General features: G+C 36.8%; 1 protein-coding gene across 8 annotated transcripts in view; it reads left to right on the plus strand.

Annotated features, from left to right (window-relative positions):
* The window catches only part of CBLB (Cbl proto-oncogene B), a 210,177-nt gene that overhangs the window by 178,797 nt on the left and 4,671 nt on the right, over window positions 1-26,709 (plus strand). For 5 of the 8 annotated variants that reach the window (XM_020897518.2, XM_020897521.2, XM_020897519.2 and 2 more), the window contains 5 exons: window positions 4,944-5,090; window positions 8,969-9,066; window positions 9,179-9,310; window positions 12,020-12,160; window positions 18,230-18,349. In XM_020897518.2, coding sequence (XP_020753177.1) covers window positions 4,944-5,090; window positions 8,969-9,066; window positions 9,179-9,310; window positions 12,020-12,160; window positions 18,230-18,349 — 638 coding nt within the window. The remainder of the gene's footprint in view (window positions 1-4,943; window positions 5,091-8,968; window positions 9,067-9,178; window positions 9,311-12,019; window positions 12,161-18,229; window positions 18,350-26,709) is intronic. The other 3 variants (XM_020897522.2, XM_020897523.2, XM_020897525.2) reach the window with 3 other exon arrangements.

Genomic DNA, 26,709 nt, shown 5'->3' on the forward strand with positions numbered 1-26,709 from the left:
GTTCCTTTTTTATTGTCCAGAGTAGGTATTCCATTGTAAAATATACTGTGGTCTATCCTTCCCTCTACTGAGGGATATCTGAGTTGTGTCTAGTTATTGGCAATTATAAGTAGTGACACTTTTAATATCACTGTGAAGTTTTTAATGTTCAACATGTTATTGAAAGATGAGATTCTCAAAAAAAAAAGTTTTCTAAACATTTATCTTCTTGATTTCTAAAACAGTCCCCTTGAAGTGTTAGGAATAAATATTGAGCCTGGATAAATTAACTTAAAAATTAATGTAAAATTTGTTTCTCCAACCTAAAAGCAAGCTAGTGAAAGTGTTTATACTTCAGGCTTACATTTGGCCTAATAATATACCACCCTGATTCTTCTTGATGTTGTAAAAAGAATCCTTAAAATTAGTATGTATGTTTATAGAGCACACAGTGAGATGCTGGGGAAATGGCTTACAGGTGGCACATATGTAATCCTCATTTCAAATACAGCTGGGTTATGTGCTACCACTTTGCTGGGCTGTGATTTCTCTGAGTTGGGTGTTTTCTCTGTTAGGACCAGGAAGACTAGTATAAGACCTATGGACTAAGGTGTATCCCAGGCTCTGAATATTCAACTTTAATAAAAGATATTTTTTAAAACCTTGCCTTCAGAGATTATTAAAGCTTGTTACATGTAGAAAATAAGGGAAATAATATATTTCAAATATTTTCTACATTTTAAAGGGATGCTAAACATATCTTTCTTTCCCGTAACAGTTTGGTCGTGTATCTCTCTAATAGCCTCTCATTCTTTCTGGCTGACAGCCGTGAGTGCTCTTTGGGACACACCACGCCAGGTCTTGGTTGACTCAGGGTCTACCGTTAAGCCTTTTGCAGTTAGGACAGAAATATAAGGAAGACCTAGATGACTGTAAAGAAAACAGTGTCAGTGAATGAACATTTACTAAATACGCATCATAGAAAAGATTCAAGTTCAAAGAAAGTTATTGTTTTGTGGGGCAACGTCACAGGAGGTTCATCTATAAACAGTGAAGGTGGATGTTCCTACTTTGCTTTGGTTCTGGAAAAGCTGATGAACTAATCAAGGTATCAGGAACTGCTCAAATAAAGGGAAAAAAGTACTTGGTAAGGGTGATGTTTGAGGTATAAGTTATATAGGTAAAGCCAAAGGGCTATGCAGACGGTCACCCCTCTGATTATATACCTCTCAAATCAGAAATGTCGAAGGCTATAGAGGAGTGTATCTGTGAGCCTTCAGTTCAAAATGCAGAAATCACTAAGAAAAGCATTAGAAAATATATCCTTGTTCTGTCTCAAGTGTGCATATGCAGAAAGTGGATGTATTTCTCACTAAAGGTTTAAATAGCACACGCTGAATTTAACAAGAGGTGCCGACTGTGGGAAGGCTGACTGTGTATCTTCAATACTGTGTGTCTTTGTGCATTGCCAGTGTATTAACTCAGAAATGACAGCCACAGTGCAGAACACTCTGTGAACGTATGATGATAATATAAAGGGAATGAAGTACTGGCTATAAATGGAAGGATGGTTTACTTGGCAGCTTTAACTTGGAACCAGACAAATAAAATTGCTCTATTTTATTCCTTTGGTATCCTAAAAATTTCCCATGAGCTAAATCAATGAGTGAACCTTTCCCCATGTCACGTAAATTATTTTCTCTACTACCAGAAGTAAACATACATGATTGTTAACAAAAGTTCTTAAACTTAATTTTACCACTTACCTGATTGCAAGTAAAATTGAACCTATATTTTGAATGAGTTTTTGAAGGCAAAAACCACAATATTCCAAAAATAATTACAAATAGTGTAATAATTTTCATAAATTGAAATTTCTTTTGTGGTATTTTATATACAATAAAATTTTATAGGCAAATTTTCAGACAAATTTTATATGAAAATTATCTATTTGTATCTTTCTCATTTTATTAATGTTTTAATTTTATTGGTGTATAATTGATTTGTTAGTGATCTGTTATTTTCAGGTGAACAGACTAATTCAGTTATATATACATACATCTGTTCTTTTTTAGATTCTTTTATTAACACTTTATTTTTTAGAGCCATTTTGAGTCACAGCAATGTTCAGGAGAAGGTACAGATATTTTCTGTATAACCCCCACACGTGCCTGAAAGTGTTAGTCACTCAGTTGTGTCCGACTCTTTGCGATCCTGTGGACTGTAGCTTACCAGGCTTATCTGTCAATGGAATTCTCCAGGCTAGAATGCTGAGTGGGTAGCCATTCCCTTCTCCAGGGGATCTTCCCGACCCAGGGGTAGAACCTGGGCCTCCTGCAGTGCAGGGAAATTCTTTTACCACCTGAGCCACCAGGGGAGCGCCTGCACATGCCTGCCCGTCCTCATTTTCGGTGACCTTCATCAGAATGGAGCCTTCGTTAAAAACGGTGGACCTGCATTTACACATATCACCCCAAGCTCACAGTTTACATTCCTTTTTTTAAGTGATAGCAGTTGCTTTTATTTTTTCCTTTCAGAACCAAGATCAATTTTGTATAAAAGTGTAAATGATACTGAATAAAATGCACTGGAATAGTATTCTTATTTTTGGCTTATTTTTAATTAGAATATTACAGTTATATAAAAAGTCTACATTAAAAATACAATAAAGAGAAATAAAGTCTGTTTAGAACTTTATTAAGATGGTGATAAGTAGGATATCAGTATATCCAGGCCTTTCTTTGGATTTAGATAGGAAGCAAATGCCACTCAAAGACTTTGCTTAAAATATATTAGAGCTAATTATCTATGACTAGTAGGATAGCTCAGTTGGTAAAGAATCTGCCTGAAATGTGGGAGACCTGGGTTCGATCCCTGGGTTGGGAAGATCCCCTGGAGAAGGGAAAGGCTACCCACTCCAGTATTCTAGCCTGGAGAATCCCATGGACTGTATAGTCCATGGGGTCACAAAGAGTCGGACACGACTGAGTGTCTGACACACCTCACTCCACAGTAGGTTTCGCAGTAAAATATTAGATGCCCTTTGCTTTTCCTTTTCTTCAGGGTACTCCGTCTGTTGATTTGCAGCTAAACAGTGGGGTGGAACTACCTTGATGAAATTCTTTATCATTGAAGATAAAATCGATCATCCAGATTTGATTTCAAAAATTGTCCATTCTTATGTGATAGTACACTGCTTCTTTGAAAACTCTTAAATCTTTAGAATTAAGCTGGAACAAGCAGATAGAACATTCCTGACATTAATGAGTTTTGAATATTTGGTCAACAAATCTTTTTCTTTTATACAATATATGCCTCAATTTCCTAGGGGAAAAAAATTCATTGTACATGAAAGTATGTTAGGACATAGAAAGTATGTGGATTTTTTCATTTCTTTTGCTAACAGAACCCTTCTGACCCTTGTGTTAGCTAAATTTATATCCATGTTTATAAGAATTTGTGAAAAGGTCATGTTTGAAGTCCCTGCTCTATTTCCCATCAGATCACCATTTCGCAGTCCATGGACTCAGTGGCCTTCTTTTGGGATCTTTCATTTGCACATCTTTCCAGGTTACACCGTGGTGGGTATCACCCTTGGGTTATTAGCCTGGTGGCAGTGGACTCCTGTCCCCACATCACTGTGCTTTGATTTCACCCTGAAATGTCATTTTGAATCCCAAGGTCGCTCAAACAAACAAGAATTCAAAAATTAGTATTGAAAAAATCTTCAAAGACGGGCAAAAATAGACTTGAAAATTCATCTCTGAACTTCCTAGAGACTCTGATATATGATTTAAATTTGAGAACCTTTCGGTTTTTCAGAATGTCTTCTTGTGGTGGGCAGGGAGAAAAACTCTTAAAGTTGCTTTCATTCAAACCAATAAGGAGAAATAAAAATGAAAAAACTGTTTGTCTTGATGGCTCATATACCAAAGGCCTCTTGCTCCCTCTACAGAAGGTGTTGCAAAATTGCAGTCACAAAGATTTATTTAAAAAAAAAAAAAAGAAATTAACAGGTTTATCTTGAGGTTCATGATTCACAAAATGTTTTGGATCTGTATGTACCTCCAGTGTCTTGCAAACTAGTTGGTTGTCCTGAAGTTGGCCACAGTAGGTTTCTGTGTCTCTACCCTGGTGTTTTTCAGTGGTGTGAGCAAGGGTTTAGAGTAAACTCCATTAACAATAACTGTTTAAAGAAAAACACAGAAGTATTCTGGGCTTGTTAATTGACTTTATTTACTCACATGAATGAGTAAAATGCTTGAAAAAATTTCTTATTAGGTAATTGTTTTATATATTTTCATTCTTTTTTTATATAGCCAGGAAATTTGCACCATGAAAACAGTAGACGCCACTTAAAGACTTATTAAGTTCTCTTATTATCTCTTATTATCTACTTCTAATTGTTCCAGTCATTTTTAGATCTTAGCTGTTGCTGGGGCAAAAATTAACAATCTGAATTGTAACTTTGCAGGAGAAAGAACTGTTTCATTAATGAAACTGGATTGTTTTCAACTATACATAATACAGGAGACTGAAATTTGACCTATAAATACTTAATATATAAAACAATCATCCATGTATATATATCATCTTAATTTACAAATTTAAGTTGGAACAAATGTTAATATTTTACTAACTTTGATGTAAATAACTTTATGCTTTCACTTACAACTCCAGGACCTTTTCATTTTATTTGATAGGTTACTGGTTTCTCTTATTGTGCCATTTTAAAGTTATAAGTATAAAAATGCTTTTATTTCATCAATAGGGTCTTAACAAAAGATTAAAAATCCTTTTCATTTGTGTTTAGTATAAGAATAGCCCTTAGGATGTTACCCTGTAATTAAAAAATGAACCCAAGAGACAACATAGATTCTTTGATTTAAATAGGTCACATCAGAGTTGCCTGTCCTAAATTATTATGCTAAAACTAGACTGGATTTTTCTTCCCCCTCTGGTAGGTGTACTGGTCCATTAGCGAATTCCCTTTCAGAGAAAACAAGAGGCCCGGTAGAGGAAGATGACGATGAATACAAGATTCCTTCATCCCATCCTGTTTCCTTGAATTCACAGCCATCTCATTGTCATAATGCAAAACCTCCTCCTCGGTAAGAATACGGGCCATTTTTTGTCACCTCACATCTGGATAAGCAGTATCATTTGTGGTATTTGTTTTTAAACTGAATCACATCTGTCTACTGAAAAACCTTTTATTTCTTGCTCAAAACCTCTTCCACCTATAATACTGTTTTTCTCCATGACTTTCAGAGAAAACAAAAAGATGCAGATTTCCATTAACTAGGAAGCCCTCTGACTAAATTAGTTGACTAATAAGTCTGATGGAATAATTTGTTGCCCCCCCCCCCACAAAAAAACAAATTATACCCTAGTAAAACTTTGCTGTAGGTTACATATGAGTGAGTGAAGTCAATCAGTTGTGTCCGACTCTTTGCAACCCCATGGACTGTAGCCCACTAGACTCCTCCGTCCATGGGATTTTCCAGGCAAGAGTACTGGAGTGGATTCCATTCCCTTCTCCAGGAGATCTTCCCGACCCAGGGATTGAACCCAGGTCTCCCACATTGTAGGCAGATGCTTTAACCTTCTGAGCCACCAGGGAAGTCTGGTTACATATAGTGGTGATTAATTCATGGGTTGTCAGTAAGGTATTTTCAACACTTTTTATCACTTCTAAGCACGTATCTCATGAAGGAAAGCTATTGCTTAGAAACGAGTTATTATACCAACCTTCCTTAGAATTTTTCTTCATGATATAAGGACTAGTATAACATTTATTTTCCTTCTTGATGTGCTACCTACTTCAGATCTTGAAGAATTGAAACAAATTATTTAACTATTTTTATCAGGTACTATTTTTACTTTCCCTTGGATTAAACAAGCATGTGAGGAATAGTGTTTGGCTTTCTTTTCTTCTTGTCAGCTATTTATTCTTCCTCCTATAGAGACACCCTCGGTCTTTGTTATTAAAAATGGGTGGTGTGTATTGAAATATTAGATTGTCTTTATGACTCTGCATTTATATAATTGAATTAGTAAATCATAATATAATATTTTGCTTTTTTTTTTTTTTTACATCTGACATATTAACATTCAGTGAATGCTCAGTCATGTCTGACTCTTTGTGACCCCATGGACTATAGCCGGCCAGGCTCCTCTATCCATGGGATATTCCAGGGAAGAGTACATGAGTGGGTAGCCATTTCCTTCTCCAAGTATATTTAGTACTCAGGAAGTCAAATCTCAGCCTCAGACTTCTTTCCTGAGCTTTCTCTGTGTAATTACACCCCTGGAGCTCTGCCTGGCGTATGCGGAAGAGCGCTCAGCTGCTGCTCACGTCCCAGCCTCTTGCCTGGCAGCCTCTGTTGACTGGGAACAGGAGAGCTGTTGGACACTTCAGTCGTCTATGTCATCTTTACGTAGTGTGCCGTTTCTTTCTGAGGTCAAGCCAGTCAACAGAGTGTTTTATGAGTGGAGTTTTCCTTTCTTTCCAGAAGAAATAGCTTTAAAAAAAAATGTTTTGATGCCTTTCTTCTAGTATTGTACTATAATACTTGGAAAAAGAGAAGCAAGTTTCCATTTAAAGCAGAGATCTGCCTTAATGAATTACGTGCTTAGAATTATCATAGTACAGCACTCCGCACAGTTGTTAACCAGGGTTATTAATAGTCAGCCACCCAGGGCTTCATAGTTCACAGTGTTAGCCGCTCAGCCATGTCTTTGTGACCCCATGGACTGTAGCCCACCAGGCTCCTCCATCCATGGGATTCTCCAGGCAAGAGTACTGGAGTGGGTTGTCATTCCCTCCTCCAGGAATTCTTCCCAACTCAGGGATCAAACCCAGGTCTCCCACATTGCAGGCGGATTCTTCACCGTCTGAGCTCAGAAGATCCTGGGTTGGGAAGATCCCCTGGAGAAAGGGGATGGCTACCCATGCCAGCATTCTTGCCTGGAGAATCCCATGGACAGAGGAGCCTGGCGGGCTGCAGTCCATGGGTCACAAAGAGTCAGACACGACTGAGCAACCAACACTTTCACTTTCACGTTTCACAGTGAAAACCAGCATTCTTTTGCAGACTGCTGGCCTTTAGGGCATTTATTGGTAAAACAGTATCATTGAGAAAACAGAGAAATAACTGAGAGGTAATAATTTATTATGTTAGAAGAGCCGAATGTCTATTGCTCTTATTAAAGAAAAAAGTTATTCCTTAACATCAAATATCCACTGTTAAAATTTTCAGTTCCCTTGGTGCTTAAAAATTTGTAGTAATTTTAAAAACTGAAATAAGATGAGATTTTGTTTTTGGTCTCCTTGGGATCTCACTTATTTTCATCACTGGGTAGGTAAGGGGTATAATTTTAAGACTTTACATTTTAATTGTCACATCATATTCAATGAGATTTTTGGTGACAGGCCTCTGAAATCCTGAAAATAAATTTAATTTATGACCACCATTACCATCTTTCTACAGTTATAGAGAAGTAATAAATGTTGATAATCCCTAAATTTAATTGGAGTGAATTTTTTATTTGATTGTTCTTGAGAGCTGATGGATGAAGTATCTTCTTAGGTCCTCTCCAAAGCACTCTAAACTTAGATACCTTCTTTCTGCATTTTTCCTCTCTTTGGAATATCAGGAGAAGTAAATTGTCAATATATAGAAAATGTTAAACTGTAGATGAATAATTCAGTTTCAGTAAAAACCCATCATTTTATGAAAATACATGATAACTATTTTTAAATGAACCGTCTCTGTCCCCTTAAAGAGATGTGGCCACTAGAGAGAAAGGAAGTGGATTTCAGATGAAGCACTTGGCAGTAACTATTCAGATGTCCAATATCTCCTCCATTATGTATGTACTTTTACTTTGCCCCAAGAAGTCAGGGTAAATTGAGAAAAGTAAAATATAAACTCTGCTTTCTGCAGCTGTTTGTGAGCAGAGTGAGCAGAGAGCCTGCTGCTGCACAGTTATATTCCGAAGACAAAATAAGCTCAATGCTTCTCTTCCTATGCCTTGGACTTAGCATTGTGTTCATAGATTGATTCCAAAGCATTAAAGCCAACAACAAAAATACCTGTTTAGTAAGTATTGTCCTTTTAGAGACACCCAGATTAAAATATCTGGTGTGTACCCAAGGCCTTTGCTAAAGTCATTTTTCTACTTACCTGACAGAAATACCAGAGTTTTGTTCATGGCAATAGTGAAATTATGCCCTAGGCTCCTGTTCTTTGAAAATGCCTATCTGAATTTTTATGGACTTTCTGAGTATTTAATAATTCTCCTTCGTTGCTAAATCCCTGATAGCTCAGTTGGTAAAGAATCCACCTGCAATGCAGGAGACCCCGGTTCGATTCCTGGGTTGGGAGGATCCCCTGGAGAAGGGAAAGGCTACCCGCTCCAGTATTATGGCCTGGAGAATTTCATGGACTATATAGTCCATGGAATTGCAAAGAGTCAGACACGACTGAGCGACTCTGACTTTCTTTCCTTCCTTGATAGGTTCCAGTTTTTTATAAGGAAAGCTTAAATTACAGAAATAAAAATACACTGTTAAGTATCACTAATCAATAATGAAGTCACTGGGACTTTTACATGTTTTTGCCTGCATATTACATTTTTTTTCTTCAAAAACTTGATAATATGGAAATCTTCCAAAATTGTATGTTAATTCCACAAGTCTGTTTAGGATATGAACAGTTTTGTGGCCCTTTTAATTGTTGGTTTCACTTAAAGAAAAAAAAGATTGTCTTCTATGGAATATTTACTTCTGCTTTGTAGAAGTATTTGAGTAATAGTATGTAGATATTACCTGCACTTTTTCCAGAAAAGTAAATTAATGGTATTTATTTTCCAACTTTATCATATGAGCGAGGTTGCTGGTTCCCATCATCTCCCCACCCCCAAATGACTTTTAAATGGAAAGCAATGACCCTTAACGATTTCTGTCCTTTGACTTCTGCTTCAGATCTTGTGATAACGGTCACTGCATATTGAATGGAACACATGGCACATCCTCAGAGATGAAGAAATCAAACATCCCTGAGTTAGGCGCATATTTAAAGGGTATGTATAAAACATCCTCTCTGTCTTCTGCATCTTAACGGTCAGAATTTAAAGGCAAATCCCACGCCGCTGTCGTACTGAAGATACATTAAGATTTTGTGTCATCCTCTAGGAGATGGTTTTGACTCAGCCTGCGATCCAGTGCCGTTGCTGCCCGCCAGGCCTGCAGCCCGGGACAGTGCAAAGCACGGGTCTTCACTCAACAGGACGCCCTCTGATTATGACCTCCTCATCCCTCCGTTAGGTTGAAACCTTTAAAACAATTTCAAACAAGCCACTCTGCCATCTCTTTCAATTCACATCTGAATGATCAGAATTCAGGGTTCAATGCAGTGCAGCCTTGTCGGGTTCTGGAATTGTCTGAATTAGAGTGCAGGGTCCAGGTGATGGTGGCCTCAAGTTCATGTGACCGTGATTCCACTTAGATGGTTGAAACAGTGGTGTAAGTAGCTGGCATCGGTCAGGGTTTTATCTGTTGTCTCTTCATGTCCACACTCTCAGGAGGGCACTGTTCATTCCCCCAGGTGCTTGCGCTTCTTAGGGATTTGGAGTATTCTTCTGAGATTCTCTTTAAGTACAATTCTGACTGAATGTGTATTTACTTTTTCTTTCAGTATATAATAACCCATTTCCACTTAGCTAAATTACATTATGGGGAATTATATATTTTATTGCAGAGAGCCAAAAACACATTCTCTCATAATCATTGCAGCTAGAAATAATCTCAATTTGTTTCCAATTTTGCTATGAAGTACACTTAATATGTGTGTGTGTGTTATGTGTGAAGGTACACACAGGTGTATATGTATTTAAAAGTTGTTTGGTGCAGGTGTCTATTTCATTAATTTTAGGTAGGAAGCTTCTCACCCTATTTTTAAAGGAAGACAAAACTTTTGGAAGTTAAAGCTTCACAACGTGTCACCATAACATAAAATAATGTATGAGGAAGGTTCTTTGGTGAGCTTATCTGAATTATTAGGCTACTGGAAATGAACTTTTCCATTTTTCTTCCCCCAGAGACACCATTATTTCTAGTTACACCGTTGAAGGTCCTGCTTCTGTTCTTCCTGCAGTTCCGTGTTTTACTGTCACCTGCATGGATTACAAGGGCCTCCCAACTTCCTTCTTTACCACCAGGCTTTTTCTTTTCTTCTGCTTCTTCCTCTATGCTGGTTTTTCACCGGTTACCCAAGTCTTTATGACTAGATCAGCATTGTCCTGTAGAACTTTATGTGGTGACATAAAAGATCTGTATGTATGACCACAGAACTGAATTGTAGTTTATTTAAATATCTGTATGTAGATGGTTACTACCATATTGGACAATGCAGAGAAGCATTCCAACCCTCATTTTAAAATTATTTTTAGTTGGAAGGTAATTGCTTTACAGTGTTGTGTTGGTTTCTGCCATTCAGCAGCATGTAACTCATCCTTTGACTCTTCATGTACATCTCATATTTTATTTATGCTATTCACTCAGCCTAGAACATACCATCCTTGTATTTGATGTAGTGTTAAGTCGCTCAGTTGCATCCAACTCTTTGCGATGCCCCGGACTGTAGCCTGCCAGAATCCTCTGTCCATGGGATTCTCCAGGCAAAAATACTGGAGTGGCTTGCCATTGCCTTCTCCAGAGTGTATTTGATTAACAAATGTTTTTGAGCCCCTGATACCCAGACCTTCCTGTTCTGGGTAACACCTTGCTGAATGCCACTTTCTACCTTCCTCTTCCCTCTTACAAGGCATCTCTTTCTATGTGGGACCTATGGGACTTTCACCTCTGAATCATTTGTGAACTTTTTATGGAACTCTGTGGAATCTAAGCTCCTCAGATCAAGGCCTTATCCATGTGCCTAGTATGGTATATGGGAATCTCAGGGTGGGGAAAATAACAGTAGGGGTGGATAAAGGATGTGAATAAAGAAGATAGTGTAGGAGATGGCTAAAGGTTCAAATGATACTAAGAACTAAGCTCTCTTTCCTATACTTTCCTATATTTCACATTAGAAAAATTTCTCTAATGATCATTAGAGAAAATATTCTGAATGTTTTTCCCAAGGCAAGCTAGATGAGTGGTGAAACCATTTGGATTTAAATATACCTTTATATTCAAGTCAATATATTTAAATCCAGAAGAATTATTTATTACTAGAATATGTAGGTATTTATACTCCGTTTAATTCACAAGTATTTGCAATTGCTTGCAGAAATACATATACTGCAATTTTATTTTTTAAACAATCAAGATGAGGAAAAATATGAATAGGAGATAGTAAGATGTGGCAGGTGAAACCTAAGTAGACATAAAAATCTGCTGCAGTATTTTATCGTTACAAAAGCGGGGAACTATGCAAATGTAAGTAACTCGCTTTGGGACCACCACAGAGGGAGTTCTGTATTTAACTATGCCTCTCTAGAGACACCTGGTAAATGGAAAAAGATGATGTTCCTCTCCTGCAGGCACATTTTCTGTATATTTTGACGATGAAATATATGGGGAGCATTAGTTTAAATGAATTAAAATCCAGTGGAGCAAACTTTAAAAGATAATTTATTTTGTGACATTAAATTTGTGTGCATTTGTGATTTTTCCAGTTAGACTATGAACTCTTACTGTTCAACAAAAATTCTATTTTGATGATGTTGATCTTATAACATTTAGTTCAAACCTCTAATGTCTTGATATTATAAAGGTTACAAATGAATAATAAGCTGTTGCATACCCTGCCATACAGCTTTTTAACAGGAAGACCTGAGAGAGTCTGCATGTACCCATGTGTGTCTGTGTCTGTACTTCTCTCTAGACACCCCCCACAAAATAATCAGCTCCCACTCTCAAAGTCAGTCAACTGCTGTATAAACACTGCAGGTGAAGTTCTTTATAAGCAGTGAGAGGAAATGATTAGTTTTGCCCGAAGTTCTGCTGCTGATCCTGGCCTTTCTTTAAACGCAGGCGAAGATGCTTTTGATGCCCTGCCTCCGTCCCTCCCGCCTCCCCCGCCTCCCGCAAGGCACAGCGTCATCGAACATTCGAAACCTCCTGGCTCTGGCAGCCGACCATCCTCAGGACAGGACCTTTTCCTCCTTCCGTCAGGTAGGAGAGAAAACCCAAGCAGACCTTTTCACTGGAAGCAAAGTATTTCTAAGATCATACTGTCAGATAAGCATCAGTAGTTCACTGATTTCTAGCTCTCAAGCTGGAAAATCCTGGGGGAAAATAGCAGTTGGGTGGGTTTGTCTGTCAGTTGTTTGGTTTAGTGCCGGAAGGATTTGTAAAAATGGTGAAAGCAACAAGGAATCACAGAATTTAGAAATGTTGCTGTAGAGATGATCCAGTCCAAATAACACCTGTATGCTACAAAAGACTTCTCTGAGAACCAGCAGGGCTCTGTGTTTGGGCTAATAGTGATGGGGACAAATTTAGACTCACCCCTAACTCTGAGTGTGATATTTCTAATAACGTGTTTAAAAATTTTTACTAAATATGCTTTAGGGTCATTATTTTATTCCAAAACATGATATCTTGGTAAATTATACTGCTGTAACATTAGTAGGTATGTTTTTTTCTGAAATACCTGCATTTTATTGTTGTGTTACTGTTCTCATTTTTAATGCCTCAGTGTATTTACTAAAATTATTGGTCTTCGAGGAAAAATTAATATATAGCTTTTTGTAAATTCAAGTGAGGAGTAGAAATAAAAAGACTTAGTAAACCATCCACTTTACCAGTCAGAATTATGAGGAAAAAAAAATTCAGTTATATTGAATCTGCTGATACTAACTGTTCCAGTCAGCCCCGTTGGTGACACTGTGATCTATACTCAAACATTTGCTTCCTCAGTTTGGTTTGATTAAACATAGGATAAAGATTTTCTTTCTTAGCAACTGCCTTACATATATGTATGAGCTAAATCATGAAAGCCTTTTAAGAGTGCTAACTTTGTCCTTTGGCCTCCTACATGCTTCATAGAAAACTTGGGCATCTTAACCATTGTCATTCACCTTTTATATTTTTTTTCATGGTTCTTTCTTTCAATTTGATTTGATAATTTAGAAGTTTGAGGCAGTTTGTACATATGACACACAATTACAGACATATAACTTGGAATATATAGCTTCAGTTTCTAAAGGCAGTTTATGTTCAAGGAATAATTTTGAGTTTAATTTTTTGTCAGTAAATACTGAATTGCCCTGTGTCACTGACCCTGTGAAATGCTTCCCTGACCTCATGGATCACGTTAATTTGTTAAATGCTGCCAGTCTGAGCTACATTTAAGCCCACTGAACGAAAGCTCAGTGAAGTGACTTCTTTTAAAATTAAGCTTTCTAGGATTCTAGAACATTTTACACACATGCTTCTACCTATTTCAAAAGAATCAATTGTAAAATATTTAGTTCTTTATCATAATTTCATTGTGCTTTGTAAAAATCTTCAAAAATTTTTTACTCAAGATTAATTATGAGAAAAAAATACTTCAAAATGAAAAGCCCCCTTTTTTATTGGACAGAATGAAACTGTTGTATAAACGGCTTTGTTTCCTGCATAGCTTTGCCTGACAGCAGAGGGGCTCAGGAGCAGTTAAACTCCCCGAGCCTGCGGTGTGAGGCTGACGCGAGGCCAGAGCAGGGCCGTTTGAGCTGGTGACTCACTCTTGACCTGCCTTTGGGTTTTCCTGGTGGCTCAGATGGTGAAGAACCTGCCTGCAAGGCAGGAGACCCAGGTTTGACCCCTGTGTTGGGAAGAGCTCCTGGAGAAGGGAATGGCTACCCGCTATTCTTGCCTAGAGAACTCCATGGACAGAGGAGCCTGGCAGGCCACACTTCATGGGGTCGAAGAGAGTCGCACATGACTGAGCAACTGACACACAGACTTGACCTCCTTTTATCCATGCAAGTATTCTAATTCCATTGCAAATAATATTGACAAATTAAATTGACATTTCTTCTAAGAAGAAAAAAGTGCAGCTTTCTTCCCTGTTTCCAGTCTCCTGTCATTAACAGGGCAAATTTCTAGTCTGTTGCCAGTTGCTTTATGTGATTCAATGAGTCACTGTTTTTATTCATTTTTAAACCACATGTATTAGACCTCCTCTTTTTCAAAAGAAATATTTTAATTGTTCTTAATGGAATATCATAGAACCCGAAGGTTTCTTTCAGCTTGTAAATAAGCACTTGATTATATCATTCTGCAAAGGATTTAACACATTATACTGTCTAAAAAGTGTAATAGAAAATTCATAAAATCAGTTCTTTACTCTGAATTGAACTTTCTAAAAGAATATAAATACTAAACCGAAGTTTAACTCAGTAGTTGTAGAACCATATAAGGTAAACAAAGGTGATTGCTAAATTGAAACAGATATATGAGCATTTTACTGCCATTATTTTCATTATAGTTTAATCTGTAAAAGTTTAGACCAGTGTAATGATAAGCATTTTCTGGCATTATGGAAATTTGGTTTCCTTGAGGAAATCAGTATCCCTAATTAAAGACAGAGGTTAGGCATCTTCATGATGTTAAGTACCTCTTTAAACCAGCCTCTTTATTCCAGCATTCAGTGCCCTGCACAGCTGAGTCAGGCCCACCTTTCCAGCCTTACAAGCCCAATGACTGCTCTATAATAGTGATTTTTAAACTGCAGGGCCCAGTGTTTCTGCAAAAGAGCCTTAGGGCTCCCATACGATCAGAAACGGGAAATGGAGCAGGGACACAGCTCTGATGCTGCTTTTATCCGGTTTCCGTTTTAGGCCTCCATGCAAGATTTCTTTTGGCAAATAGTAATGCCCACCCCACGGTACATGAGCCATCTACTCTGGACAAGCCAGTCATATCTTAACAAAACCTGAAGAGTCCTCAAAAAAAGCTTTACACTTTCCTGTCTACAAACCCAGGGCTAGCACACATAGGCTTTTATGTGCATTACAAAAAGACATTTCTTTAGTGTTGGTGGGTTGAAATAGGCGCGCCTCCCTCTGCTTTGTGCCAGGGACAGCGCTCCAGGAACAAAGCCAAGGCAGCAGTTACATCTGCGCGTTCCCAGGACTGCGTCTCTGTGCAGCGCACAAAATACACAGTGTATCTGGAGCCCTTACTGAACCTGTCCTTCACTCTGGTTCTGCCTGGAATCTTCTTTTGCAGACCTTATCCAGTCTCAAAGTCATAATTCAACCCTGAAGACTAGCCAAACTGACGTTATTAGAGATAAAGGAAAGTTTTCCACTGGGATCCAGAAATGCAATTGCATAAGTAACATACAGAGAAGGCTTGGATCATTAGCAGCAGTTCCTGGGAATGCTTTAGGGTGTGATGACGCACACCCATGACATGGTTTCCCAGGGTGCTCATGCCCTCTGAGGGTGGCCCTCACAGAGTTCAGGTCAGAGACCCCGCGAGACCCCATGGACTGCAGCACACCAGGCCTCCCTGTCCATCACCAACTCCCTGAGCTTGCTCAAACTCATGCCCATCGAGTTGGTGATGCCATCCAGCCATCTCATCCTCTGTCATCCCCTTCTCCTCCTGCCCTCAATCCCTCCCAGCATCAGGGTCTTTTCCAATGAATCAGTTTTTCGCATCAGGTGACCAAAGTATTGAAGTTTCAGCTTCAACATCAGTCCTTCCAAAGAACACCCAGGACTGATCTCCTTTAGGATGGACTGGTTGGATCTCCTTACAGTCCAAGGGACTCTCAAGAGTCTTCTTCAACAACATAGTTCAAAAGCATCAATTTTTCAGTACTCAGCTTTCTTCACAGTCCAACTCTCACATCCATACATGACCACTGGGAAAACCATAGCCTTGACTAGACGGACCTTTGTTGGCAAAGTAATGTCTCTGCTTTTTAATATGCTATCTCAGTTGGTCATAACTTTCCTTCCAAGGAGCAAGCGTCTTTTAATCTTAATGGCTGCAATCACCATCTGCAGTGATTTTGGAGCCCCCCCAAAATAAAGTCAGCCACTGTTTCCACTGTCTCCCCATCTATTTCCCATGAAGTGATGGGACCAGATGCCATGATCATAGCTTTCTGAATGACACAGCATTATTTTGATTGATACCTATTTCCGCACTTTAAAGTGCAAAGCAAATCTTTTCCTCCCAGTCTTTCCTCAGTTTTTAATAATCTCTTAAAATATTAAAATTTTTCAATTTAGCATTCAGTTCAGTTCAACTGCTCAGTCATGTCCGACTCTGCATCCCCATGAATCACAGCACGCCAGGACTCCCTGTCCATCACCAACTCCCGGAGTTTACTCAAACTCATGCCCATCCAGTTGGTGATGCCATCCAGCCATCTCATCCTCTGTCGTCCCCTTCTCCTCCTGTCCCCAATCCCTCCCAGCATCAGGGTCTTTTCCATCGAGTCCAGCAGTACCCTGCTTTTAGAGTAGACCAGTCCCATCATGTTTATTCATTCATTTCTGAAACATTTATTACTATATATAATGATACACTGGCTATGGTATTTTCAATTTTGTATGTTTTAATCTTAAGTGTGGATATAAAATTTTATTTTAGTGGATTATTGAAGAATTTGTTTTTTAAAACTATTGATTTTCTATTCTTATAATTATTGTATCTCTGTAGTAAATGTATCATGTGTATTTTCCCATTGAAGCAGGAACCCTTCCAACCTTACAACTTGCTGCAGAAGCCCAGTTTACCCTGTACCTGAGCAGTAGCCAAACTTATCATGAAGCATCGTAGTGATTCAGAATTGAATTAAATATTCCATGCTATTTATGTTTACATTTTAGTGTACCCAGTGACTTTTTAGGTGCAATAGATTAATGGCACAGTATCATACTACTGTATATTATGTAGTGTATTTATGACTCAGTAATCAGTAATTTATGACTCAGTAATCTGGAATATAATATTTAGCCTTAAATAAATAGATGTTTAGAAATAGCTTAGGTATATCTAACAAAACCATAAATTTATCCTTAAGGAAACAGAAAAGTTTATGTATTGTAGAAGATGGTCTTTTCTCTGACCCAATTTTAAATCTGTGACATTTTAGAATGAACAAAAACTAAAAGTAAATTTTATTGAACATTTAACTGTAAATCTTTGGAAATTTTCTATATTTATGCAGAAATAACCATATTTGGTCCCTTTGGTTAGCCTTCCAAAATCAAAAGATTAATATTTATTGCATGGAATTTATCTTCTTACTCCTTTCTAAAATGTTTCAGCAAAATTAATGAGGCTGATCCATTGACTTTTCAGTTATTGAAAACTCAGAATCTAAGACTCATTTTAATCTCAAAATTAATGAAAGCAAATTAAGTAACCTTGGTTAGGTTTTAAAAAAAAGTCTCTACCAAAGCTGGGGATAATTATTGTATTCAAATAAGGAAAGAAAATGACTTGAACTCTTGCCTTACATTATCTTATCAAACTTTAGTATAAGTATGCATTTCCTTCTTAAATTATCAAATTCTTACATGTTTTTAATATCAAACTCAAATGAAATTTAAAACAATGAAATGTTATCTGTTCTTCTTTAATAGTTAACATTTTAGCTTTATGTTAGCAATACAAATTTCACAGAATTTGAATTTATGAAAAATCTGAATCTAGATTAGTTTTTGGTAGTTAAAAGTAAATATCTATGAAGTGCAGGCTATTTACCCAGCAGTGTGCCTGGTACCATGTTTCTGTTAGGAGATATGATTCAAACACAGTTGAGTATAAGATAAGGTCCCTGTCCTGTAGATGTCAAGTCCATTTTACAGATTATGTCTGCCTGATGCTTAAGAGAGATTAATTGATATGATAATACTATAACAAACAAAATTCAAAATCCACTTTTTCTCATTGACTTTACAACAGTTTCTATTCATTGTACAGGACAAATTGGGGCATAAAATTAAAATTAGAAACAGTTTTTATCATCAACAATTTTACTATCAAATAAGAGATCTGAAAAATGCAAAATTAGTAGTGTGCATCAGTTAGGAAAAACAGGGAAAAGCATTTTTGACCAAGTGATGAATAAATTAGAAAATATGCAGGCAGATTAGAAAATGGTTACTGTCAGTCATGAAATGGTTTCTTACTTTCAAAAATTGATCTTTACAGAGAATTTCTAATTGTTTTCTTCAGCCAGTTGGCAGAGATAATAGTTTTAATCTGAAAATTATCTTTATTTTTAAGATCCCTTTTTTGATCCAGCAAGTGGCCAAGCTCCTTTGCCTCCTGCTAGGAGGTTACCAGGTGAAACTGTCAAGTCCAACAGAGCATCACAGGACTATGATCCACTCCCTTCATCTTCAGGTGAGTTGGCTAATCATAGTGAGAATAATACCTTACCTTTGCATAGTGCCTTTTAGAGCACCTTTCATTCATTATGCAATTTAATGAGTACTGCCAGCCTAAGAAAGTATTTTTATCATCTCTGCATTTGCTCATAAAGCATGTATTATGTGAAGAATGCCTACAGAATTGTCTCACATTAATTAAGTCTTAATTTTGATCTGTCAGTAAGGCACGTTCTGTGCCTCAAAAATCTATTCATTCTCTAACTGAGCTCATGGGAAGATCCAAGGCAGCCAAGTAAGTAAATACTTCATTCTCTAACTTTTGTCTTGCCTTATCAGATATGAGAGATGGGAGAAATGTCTATATACACTGAAATGTTGTGTTCTCTTATTTTTCCATTAAAGGAAAAAAAAAGTCTCTTTAGAATTACTATTAGCACCAGACTGTTAATTTTCAAGCTTATTTAAGGCTATCGTGCAATGTTCAGCTGCTAGTCAGTAAGTGTTGGGTTGGTCAAAAAGTTGGTTCAGGATTTTAGTGTGATGTTTCAGAAAAACCCAAACTTTTTGACCAACCCAATAGAAGGATGTACCATTTTTGTAACTACAAGTCATACTCATAGCCATTGTTAATGAAACGCTGCTGATCTGCTTCTTCAGGATGCCTTCCATATCTAAAATAGCTTCCCCTACTTTAAACAGTCACTTTATCCCCTTCTTTTGCCTTATGTTTCTTAATACCACCTTCCATTAATTTCTTTGCTTGACCATTTATCTTCTCACTCAAATATTAATGCTTTAAAGATATATGTGTGATTTGGTTCACTGCTATATCCCCAAGTGTCCAGAGGAGTGCCTAGCACTTATTTCTTGGATAAGTGTCTTAGATACAGGGGAGGAGGGAAGAGTAACTGATAGATGTTATGCTGAACATAACACATATTAAACAATTAAAACAATATATTCGTCTCACAATTAGAAGCATCAGGAGTTTTTCCTGTATAAATTTTTGTCCTATATCAGTATTTTTTTAACTATATTTTGACTTCTTTTTTTTTTAAGTACAGTTGATTTATAATGATATGCTACTTTCAGGTATATAACAAAGTGTTATATAACTGAATATATATATACATGTGTGTATATATATCAGTTCTGCTTAGTCATGTCCAACTCTTTGCAACCCCATGGACTGCAGCATGCCAGGTCTCCCTGTCCATCACCAACTCCAGGAGCTTAATCAAACTCATGACAATTGAGTTGGTGATGCCATCCAACCATCTCATCCACTGTCATCCCCTTCTCCTGCTTTCAGTCTTTCCAGCATCAGGGTCTCTTCCAGTGAGTCTGTTCGTTGCATCAGGTGGCCAAAGTATTGGAGTTTCAGCTTCAGCATCATTCCTTGCAATGAATATTCAGGACTGATTTCCATTCAGATGGGCTGATTGGATCTCCTTGCAGTCCAAGGGCCTCTCAAGAGTCTTCTCCACACCACAGTTCTAAAGCATCAATTCTCAGTGCTCAGCTTTCTTTATAGTCCAACTCTCACATCCATACATGACTACTGGAAAAACCATAGCTTTGACTAGACGGACCTTTGTGGCTAAGTAATGTCTCTGCTTTTTAATAAATTGTCTAGGTTGGCCATAGCTTTTCTTCCAAGGAGCAAGCATCTTTTAATTTCATGGCTGCAGTCACCATCTGCAGTGATTTTGGAGCCCAAAAAAATAAAGTCTGTCACTGTTTCCCCATCTATTTCCCATGAAGTGATGGGACCAGATGCCATGATCTTAGTTTTCTGAATGTTGAGCTTTAAGCCAAATTTTTCACACTTGTCTTTCACTTTCATCAAGAGGCTCTTTAGTTTTTCTTTGCTTTCTGCCATAAGGGTGGTGTCATCTGCATATATGATATTGATATTTCTCCCTGCAATCTTGATTCCAGCTTGTGCTTCAACCAGCCCAGCATTTCTCATGATGTACTCTGCATATAAGTTAAATAAGCAGAGTGACAATATACAGCCTTGACGTACTCCTTTCCCAATTTGGACCCAGTCTACTGTTCCATGTCCAGTTCTAACTGTTGCTTCTTGACCTGCATACAGATTTCTCAGGAGGCAGATAAGGTGGTCTGGTACTCCCATCTCTTGAAGAATTTTCCACAGTTTGTTGTGATCCACACAGTCAAAGGCTTTGGCATAATCAATAAAGCAGATGTAGATGTTTTTCTGGAACTCTCTTGCTTTGTCGATGACCCAACAGATGTTGGCAACTTGAATTCTGGTTCCTCTGCCTTTTCTAAATCCAGCTTGAACATCTGGAAGTTCATGGTTCATGTACTGTTGAAGCCTGAATTTTGAGCATTACTTTGCTAGCTTATGAGATGAGTGCAGTTGTGCAGCCGTTTGAGCATTCTTTGGCATTGGAATGAAAACTGACCTTTTCCAGTCCTATGGCCACTGCTGAGTTTTCCAAATGTGCTGGCATATTGAGTGCAGCACTTTCACAGCATCATCTTTTAGGATTTGAAATAGCTCAACTGGAATTCTGTCACCTCCACTAGCTTTGTTCGTAGTGATGCTTCCTAAGGCCTACTTGACTTCGCATTCCAGGATGCCTGGCTCTATGTGAGTGATCACACCATTGTGATTATCTGGGTTGTGAAGATCTTTTTTGTATGTGTATATATATGTACTGTGTATATACAGTATATGTATATATGAATATACATATACAGTCATCTTCAGATACTTTTCCATTATAGGTTATTACAACATAGTGAATATAGTTCCCTGTGCTATGCAGTAGGACCTTGTTTATCTATTTTATATATAGTACTATGTATCTGCTAATCCCAAATTCCTAATTTATCCCTCCTTACTCCTTTCCCCTTCTATACCAATTTGTTTTCTATGTCTGTGAGTTTCTGTTTCATAAATAGATTCACTTATATCACTTTTTTCAGATTCCACATGTAAGTGACATCATAAGATATTTGTCTTTCTCCGTATGATTTACTTCACTTAGTGTCATCACCTCTAGGCCCATCCATGTTGGTCCAAGTGGTGTTATTTCATTCTTTTTTATGGCTCCATAGTGTTCCATTGTATGTATGTATGCATGTATGTATATCCATTCATGTATATCCATTCATCTATCGATGGACACTTGCATTGTTTCCATATCTTGGCTGCTTTAAATAGTGCTGCTGTGAACACTGGGGTGCATGTATCTTTTTGAATTTTTTTATCTTTTCCAGATATATGCCTGGGAAATGGGTTGCTTCATCATATGGTAACTTGATTTTTCATTTTTTAAGGAATCTCTGTATTGTTCTCCATAATGGCTACATCAGTTTACATCCTCCCCCACAGTGTAGGAGAGTCCTCTTTTCTCCACACCCTCTCCGGCATTTGTTGTTTGTAGACATTTTGATGACGGCCATTCTGACCTGTGTGAGGTGATATCTTGTAGTTTTGATTTGCATTTCTCTAATAATTAGCAGTGTTGAGCATCTTTTCATGTGCCTCTTGGCCATCTGTATGTCTTCTTTTGGAAAGTGTCTCTTTAGATGATCTGCCCATTTTTTGTGTTTTGTAAAAATTGATCTGGATGAGTTTGTGTATTTTAGAAGTTAATCCCTTGTTTGGTTTCCTCTAGTTTTATAATACCTGGTGTTCTATTTAGGTCTTTAAACTCATTTTGAGTTTATTTTTGTGTATGCTACTAGTTGTTTTAATTTCATTCTTTTATATACAACTGTCCAGTTTTCCCAGCACCACTTATTGAAGAGACTGTCTTTTCTCCATTGCATGTTCTTGCCTCCTTCTTTATAGATTGACCATAGTGTGTGGGTTTATTCCTGGGCTTTCTGTCCTGCTCCTGGATTCGTGTTTTCTGTTTTTGTGCCAGTACAGGACTGTTCTGATGTCTGTAGCTTTGTAGTAGAGTCTGAAGTCAGGGTGTGATTCCTCCGGCTCATTCTTCTTTCTCAAGATTGTTTTGACTACTCGAAGTCCTTTGTGTTTCAATACAAATTTCAAAATTATTTCTTCTCTGAAAAGGGTCATTGGTAATTTGATAGGAATTGCATTCAATCTGTAGATTGCTTTGGGTAGTATAATCATTTTGACTATATCAACAATATTGACAATATCTATTCTTTCCATCTAAGAACAGACTATATCTTTCTGTTTGCATCACCTTCAGTTTATTTCATGAGTGTTTTATAGTTTTCAGAGTATGTCTTTTGTCTTCTTAGGTAGGTTTATTCCTAGGTATTTTATTCTTTCTGTTGTGACAGTAAATGGGATTGTTTTCTTAATTTCATTGATACTTTATTGTTAATGTATAGAAATGCAACAGATTTCTGTATATCAATTTTGTATCCTGCAGCTTTACCTAATTCATTAATAAGCTCTAGTAGTTTACTGGTGGCATCTTTACAATTTTCTGTGTATAGTAGCAAGCTATCTTCCAACAGTGACAGTTTTTTTTTTACTTCTTCCTTTCTAATTTGGATTCCTTTTTTTTTTCTTCTCTGCTGTGGCTAGGACTGCCATAGCTATTTTGAACAAAAGTGGCAAGAATGGCATCCTTGTCTTATTCTTGATCTTAGAATGCTTTCAGGTTTTCAGTGCTGAGCATGATGTCCATAGTGGGTTTGCACTATGTATGTATGTATGTATGTATGTATGTATGTTCTTTATTATGTTAGGTATGTTCCCTACATGCCCACGTTCTGGTAGTTCTTATCAGAAATGGGTGTTAAATTTTATCAGAAGCATTTCTGTATCTATTAAGATGATCATATGGTTTCTAGTCTTTAGCTTGTTAATGTGATATATATCAAATTGATTTATGGATGCTGAAAAATCCTTGCAATCCTGGGATAAATCCCACTTGATTATGGTGTGTGATCCTTTTTAATGTATTGTTGCATTCAGTTTGCTTTCAAGCTCAAATCTCAGCTCACAGATTTGTTAATAGTGAGCAGTTGTCCATTCTGTAACATCCAAATCAAAGTAGATAGCTGCTTTGAGATTATTAACACAATAGCTCTGTACTTGATAACATGCATGAGCGATGCATAAAAATCCCTCTATAGTTTCATAAGTTTTCACACTTGAATATAACTCGGAAAATTTTACTAACTTTTTCAAATTTTGGTCCATGCTGTCTTTACCAGTTTAGTGCTAGCCACTCCAATATTTCAGATATATCCATGGATACCCACTGAAACACTATTTTCAGTTGAAAGGGAAGACTTCCAGAATGATGGAAAAATGTGAAAGTCAGAAAGCAGAGACAGTATCTAACTCTAACTCTCTCTCTCTCTCTCTCTCTATATATATATATATATATATATATATGAAAATAAAGCACATTCCTTGAGATGTTAAAGTACAGCTTTGAGAAGAGTGCCATGACTGATTTAAAAATAACATTCTGTCTCACCAGCTCTATATTAACAGAAACATATTCTCAAGTTACAGGAAGGATTTTGACCTAAACATTCTATTTTCACAGGTTTACAGTTTACACCATAGCATGCAGATGTTACTGAGCCCAGAATAACATTATTTACATATATGATTGCAACTGGTAGAAATTCCAGTTAGTATTACACTAGAAATTTCAAGGAAGAACTTTGAGTGACAAACCCGTTGAAACATCCTCAGATAGGCATTTACCAGAAGCCTGAACTGGCTTTTTACCTGAGTGAAAAACTAGTCTTGGTGATTACTTTGAGGGTCTCAGCTAGCTGTAACATCAAATATTTCAACTGACTCCTTGAACTCTCTTTACAAACACAGTCAAACCACAGAAAATAAGATACTTTTTTTTTCCAGCAAGATACTTGTTCACATGCTCCTTCATAGGGCTACCAAGCTGTCCACTAGTTTATTTTATACTGGGATTAGATCTTTCCATCAAAAACTTGAGACTGGATGATAGGTGCCTTTGGGATAATAACAGCACTTACTTTGCAGTAGCATTTTTATAGTATTAAGGCCTTTTTAAGATGACTGTTGAGGATTCTGGTATAATTTGCTGCATCTTATAAATTCCATTTCTATTTTTTATAGTGATCTAGTTGATGGTGACTAATTTATGTATATAAACTTTATGAGAAGACTATTTCTGATTCCAAAAATTTAATTGATTTAAAAGTATTTTCCTTATACACTTATCTAAAAAAGATGTGTGCATATCTTACTCCCCCTCCAAAAGTTTATAACTCTCTAAAGTTTTTAGATGTAACAGTATTTAATGATATGAATATATTATAATGATAGCTAATTGGATTTTACCAGCTTGTGTTAAATTCATATATACCTGTATATGGGTGACATATATTAGCAAAATTATTATTATAATAAAAAATTATTAGCAAAATTAACATTTTGCTAATAATCTTCTTATTTCTTCACATGGGGTTCATGTCGATATTAGCTATGCAGGAGCTTTTACACATTTTTCAGTTTGCTTTAAGACATATGTGCTACAGTTTGAATACCATTTTTTAAAAACCCAGGGAATCCAAGTGACAGACTACAAAAGTCATAATGATGTGTTTTTGCTTATGCTGATGAGTACAGCTGAGCTTTTTAATATTCTTAGTATTTAGAAGGACATTTAAGGCAACACTTAAAAATAATGCTAGAATTTCAGCACATGACTTGGATTAAATGTGTTTGTAACAGATGTTATTACCAAGTATACCTGCAAAATAAAGGAGGTCTCATAAAAGGAATTAATTCCATTACTACTTTTCCTTCATTAGCTTAAAGGAAAAGTGATCAGATGTTGAATGAATTTTATATTAAGACCTCAATTGGAAACTATGGCTTCATTTCACGTAAGAGTTGGAATTGTGTATTGTTAGTAGAGATGTTTTAAGATAGTATTCTTAAGGCTCTGTGTTCCAACAAAGGAAATTGCAGTGTTATATATCGAGTTTTACTTTAGTTCAGCTACCTAAAATGTTTTTCCTTATACACAGCTTCAGGTTTAAAACCACAGAACATAGTATCATGTTTGTGAGAAAAATAACACTAATATACTAATACTTCTTTTATAACAATTTTCTGAATGTATTAAAAATGTTATAACCTAGCTCTGTTTTTAACAACATAATTACCAACTATAGCATATGTGAAGATATTTGTAATTTAGTAAAACTGTGTATCTAAAACCTGTCCTTCTAAAATTGGATAGTATTATTGATAGTGGCAGCAATTCGAGTTTACATAATGAGTTTCAGAAATAATTGATCCAACTTATGTGTCAATAAGGCTTCCCTGGTAGCTCAGACGGTAAAGCGTCTGCCTATAATGTGGGAGACCTGGGTTCGATCCATGGGTCAGGAAGATCCCCTGGAGAAGGAAATGGCACCCCACTCCAGTACTCTTGCCTGGAAAACCCTACAGACAGAGGAGCCTGGTGGGCTACAGCCCATGGGGTCACAAAGAGTCGGACACGACTGAGCGACTTCACTTCATGTGTTAATAATAAAATGAGATTTATGTTTTAATTACTTTTAATTTATACATGAAAAAATATGTATTCCAAGACTCTTGATGTCCATCCCAAGTGTTGTCAGTGAATTACTAAAATAATCTTAGAAATTATATCTCAAACTTTAAAAAAGATTATGTACCTATAATTTTAAATATAGATAAAAGAATTTGGTTTAATATGTTTTGAGTAGTTTTTATTATGGAATAAAGATCTAGCCATAACTTAAATGGGTGAGACACAGCAATGTTTAGTAATGTACCCAAGGTCTCAAAGCCAGTAAAGGATGGGATTTGATTCAGTAAGTATGCAGTCATTTATATTGTTGTTAGGTTTAAAAACTTAAGTTACCCATTCATATAATAATGATTGCTAAGCTGAGCTTGGAGATACCAATGAGAAAAATCAAAAACAGTAGTGAAGGAAGAGGGTACTAAGAAATCTAAAATTGTAGGAGAGATTTCAAAACTGCATTATGATCACATGACTTTAGGGAGCTAGTGTATGCTTTCTGTCCTTTTTTGAAGATTCTTGGGCTTCAGAAGCTCAGGATTCTTTAAGATTCAGACTTGTAAAAAGCACAGTAGACAGAATCTGAAGCTTTGTTTAAAATTATTAAAGTAATACATGGACATTAGAGAATAAAGTAGAATTAAAAGCAGCGAAAGTCACCTGGAACCGTGTCATCAATGGAAACAGTATTGCCATTTTGGAGCCCTTCTTTCTAGTGGTTGATTATGCGCGCATTCACACAGTGGAAACCATACTCCCCATTATAATGTAGTATCATACCTTTCTCACACATCATTAAACTTTTTTTGAAATGTCAGTGTCACTTTAAATTATTGAATGATAG

Source organism: Odocoileus virginianus, chromosome 25, assembly GCF_023699985.2.
Source record: "Odocoileus virginianus isolate 20LAN1187 ecotype Illinois chromosome 25, Ovbor_1.2, whole genome shotgun sequence".
NCBI classification, from domain to species: domain Eukaryota; kingdom Metazoa; phylum Chordata; class Mammalia; order Artiodactyla; family Cervidae; genus Odocoileus; species Odocoileus virginianus.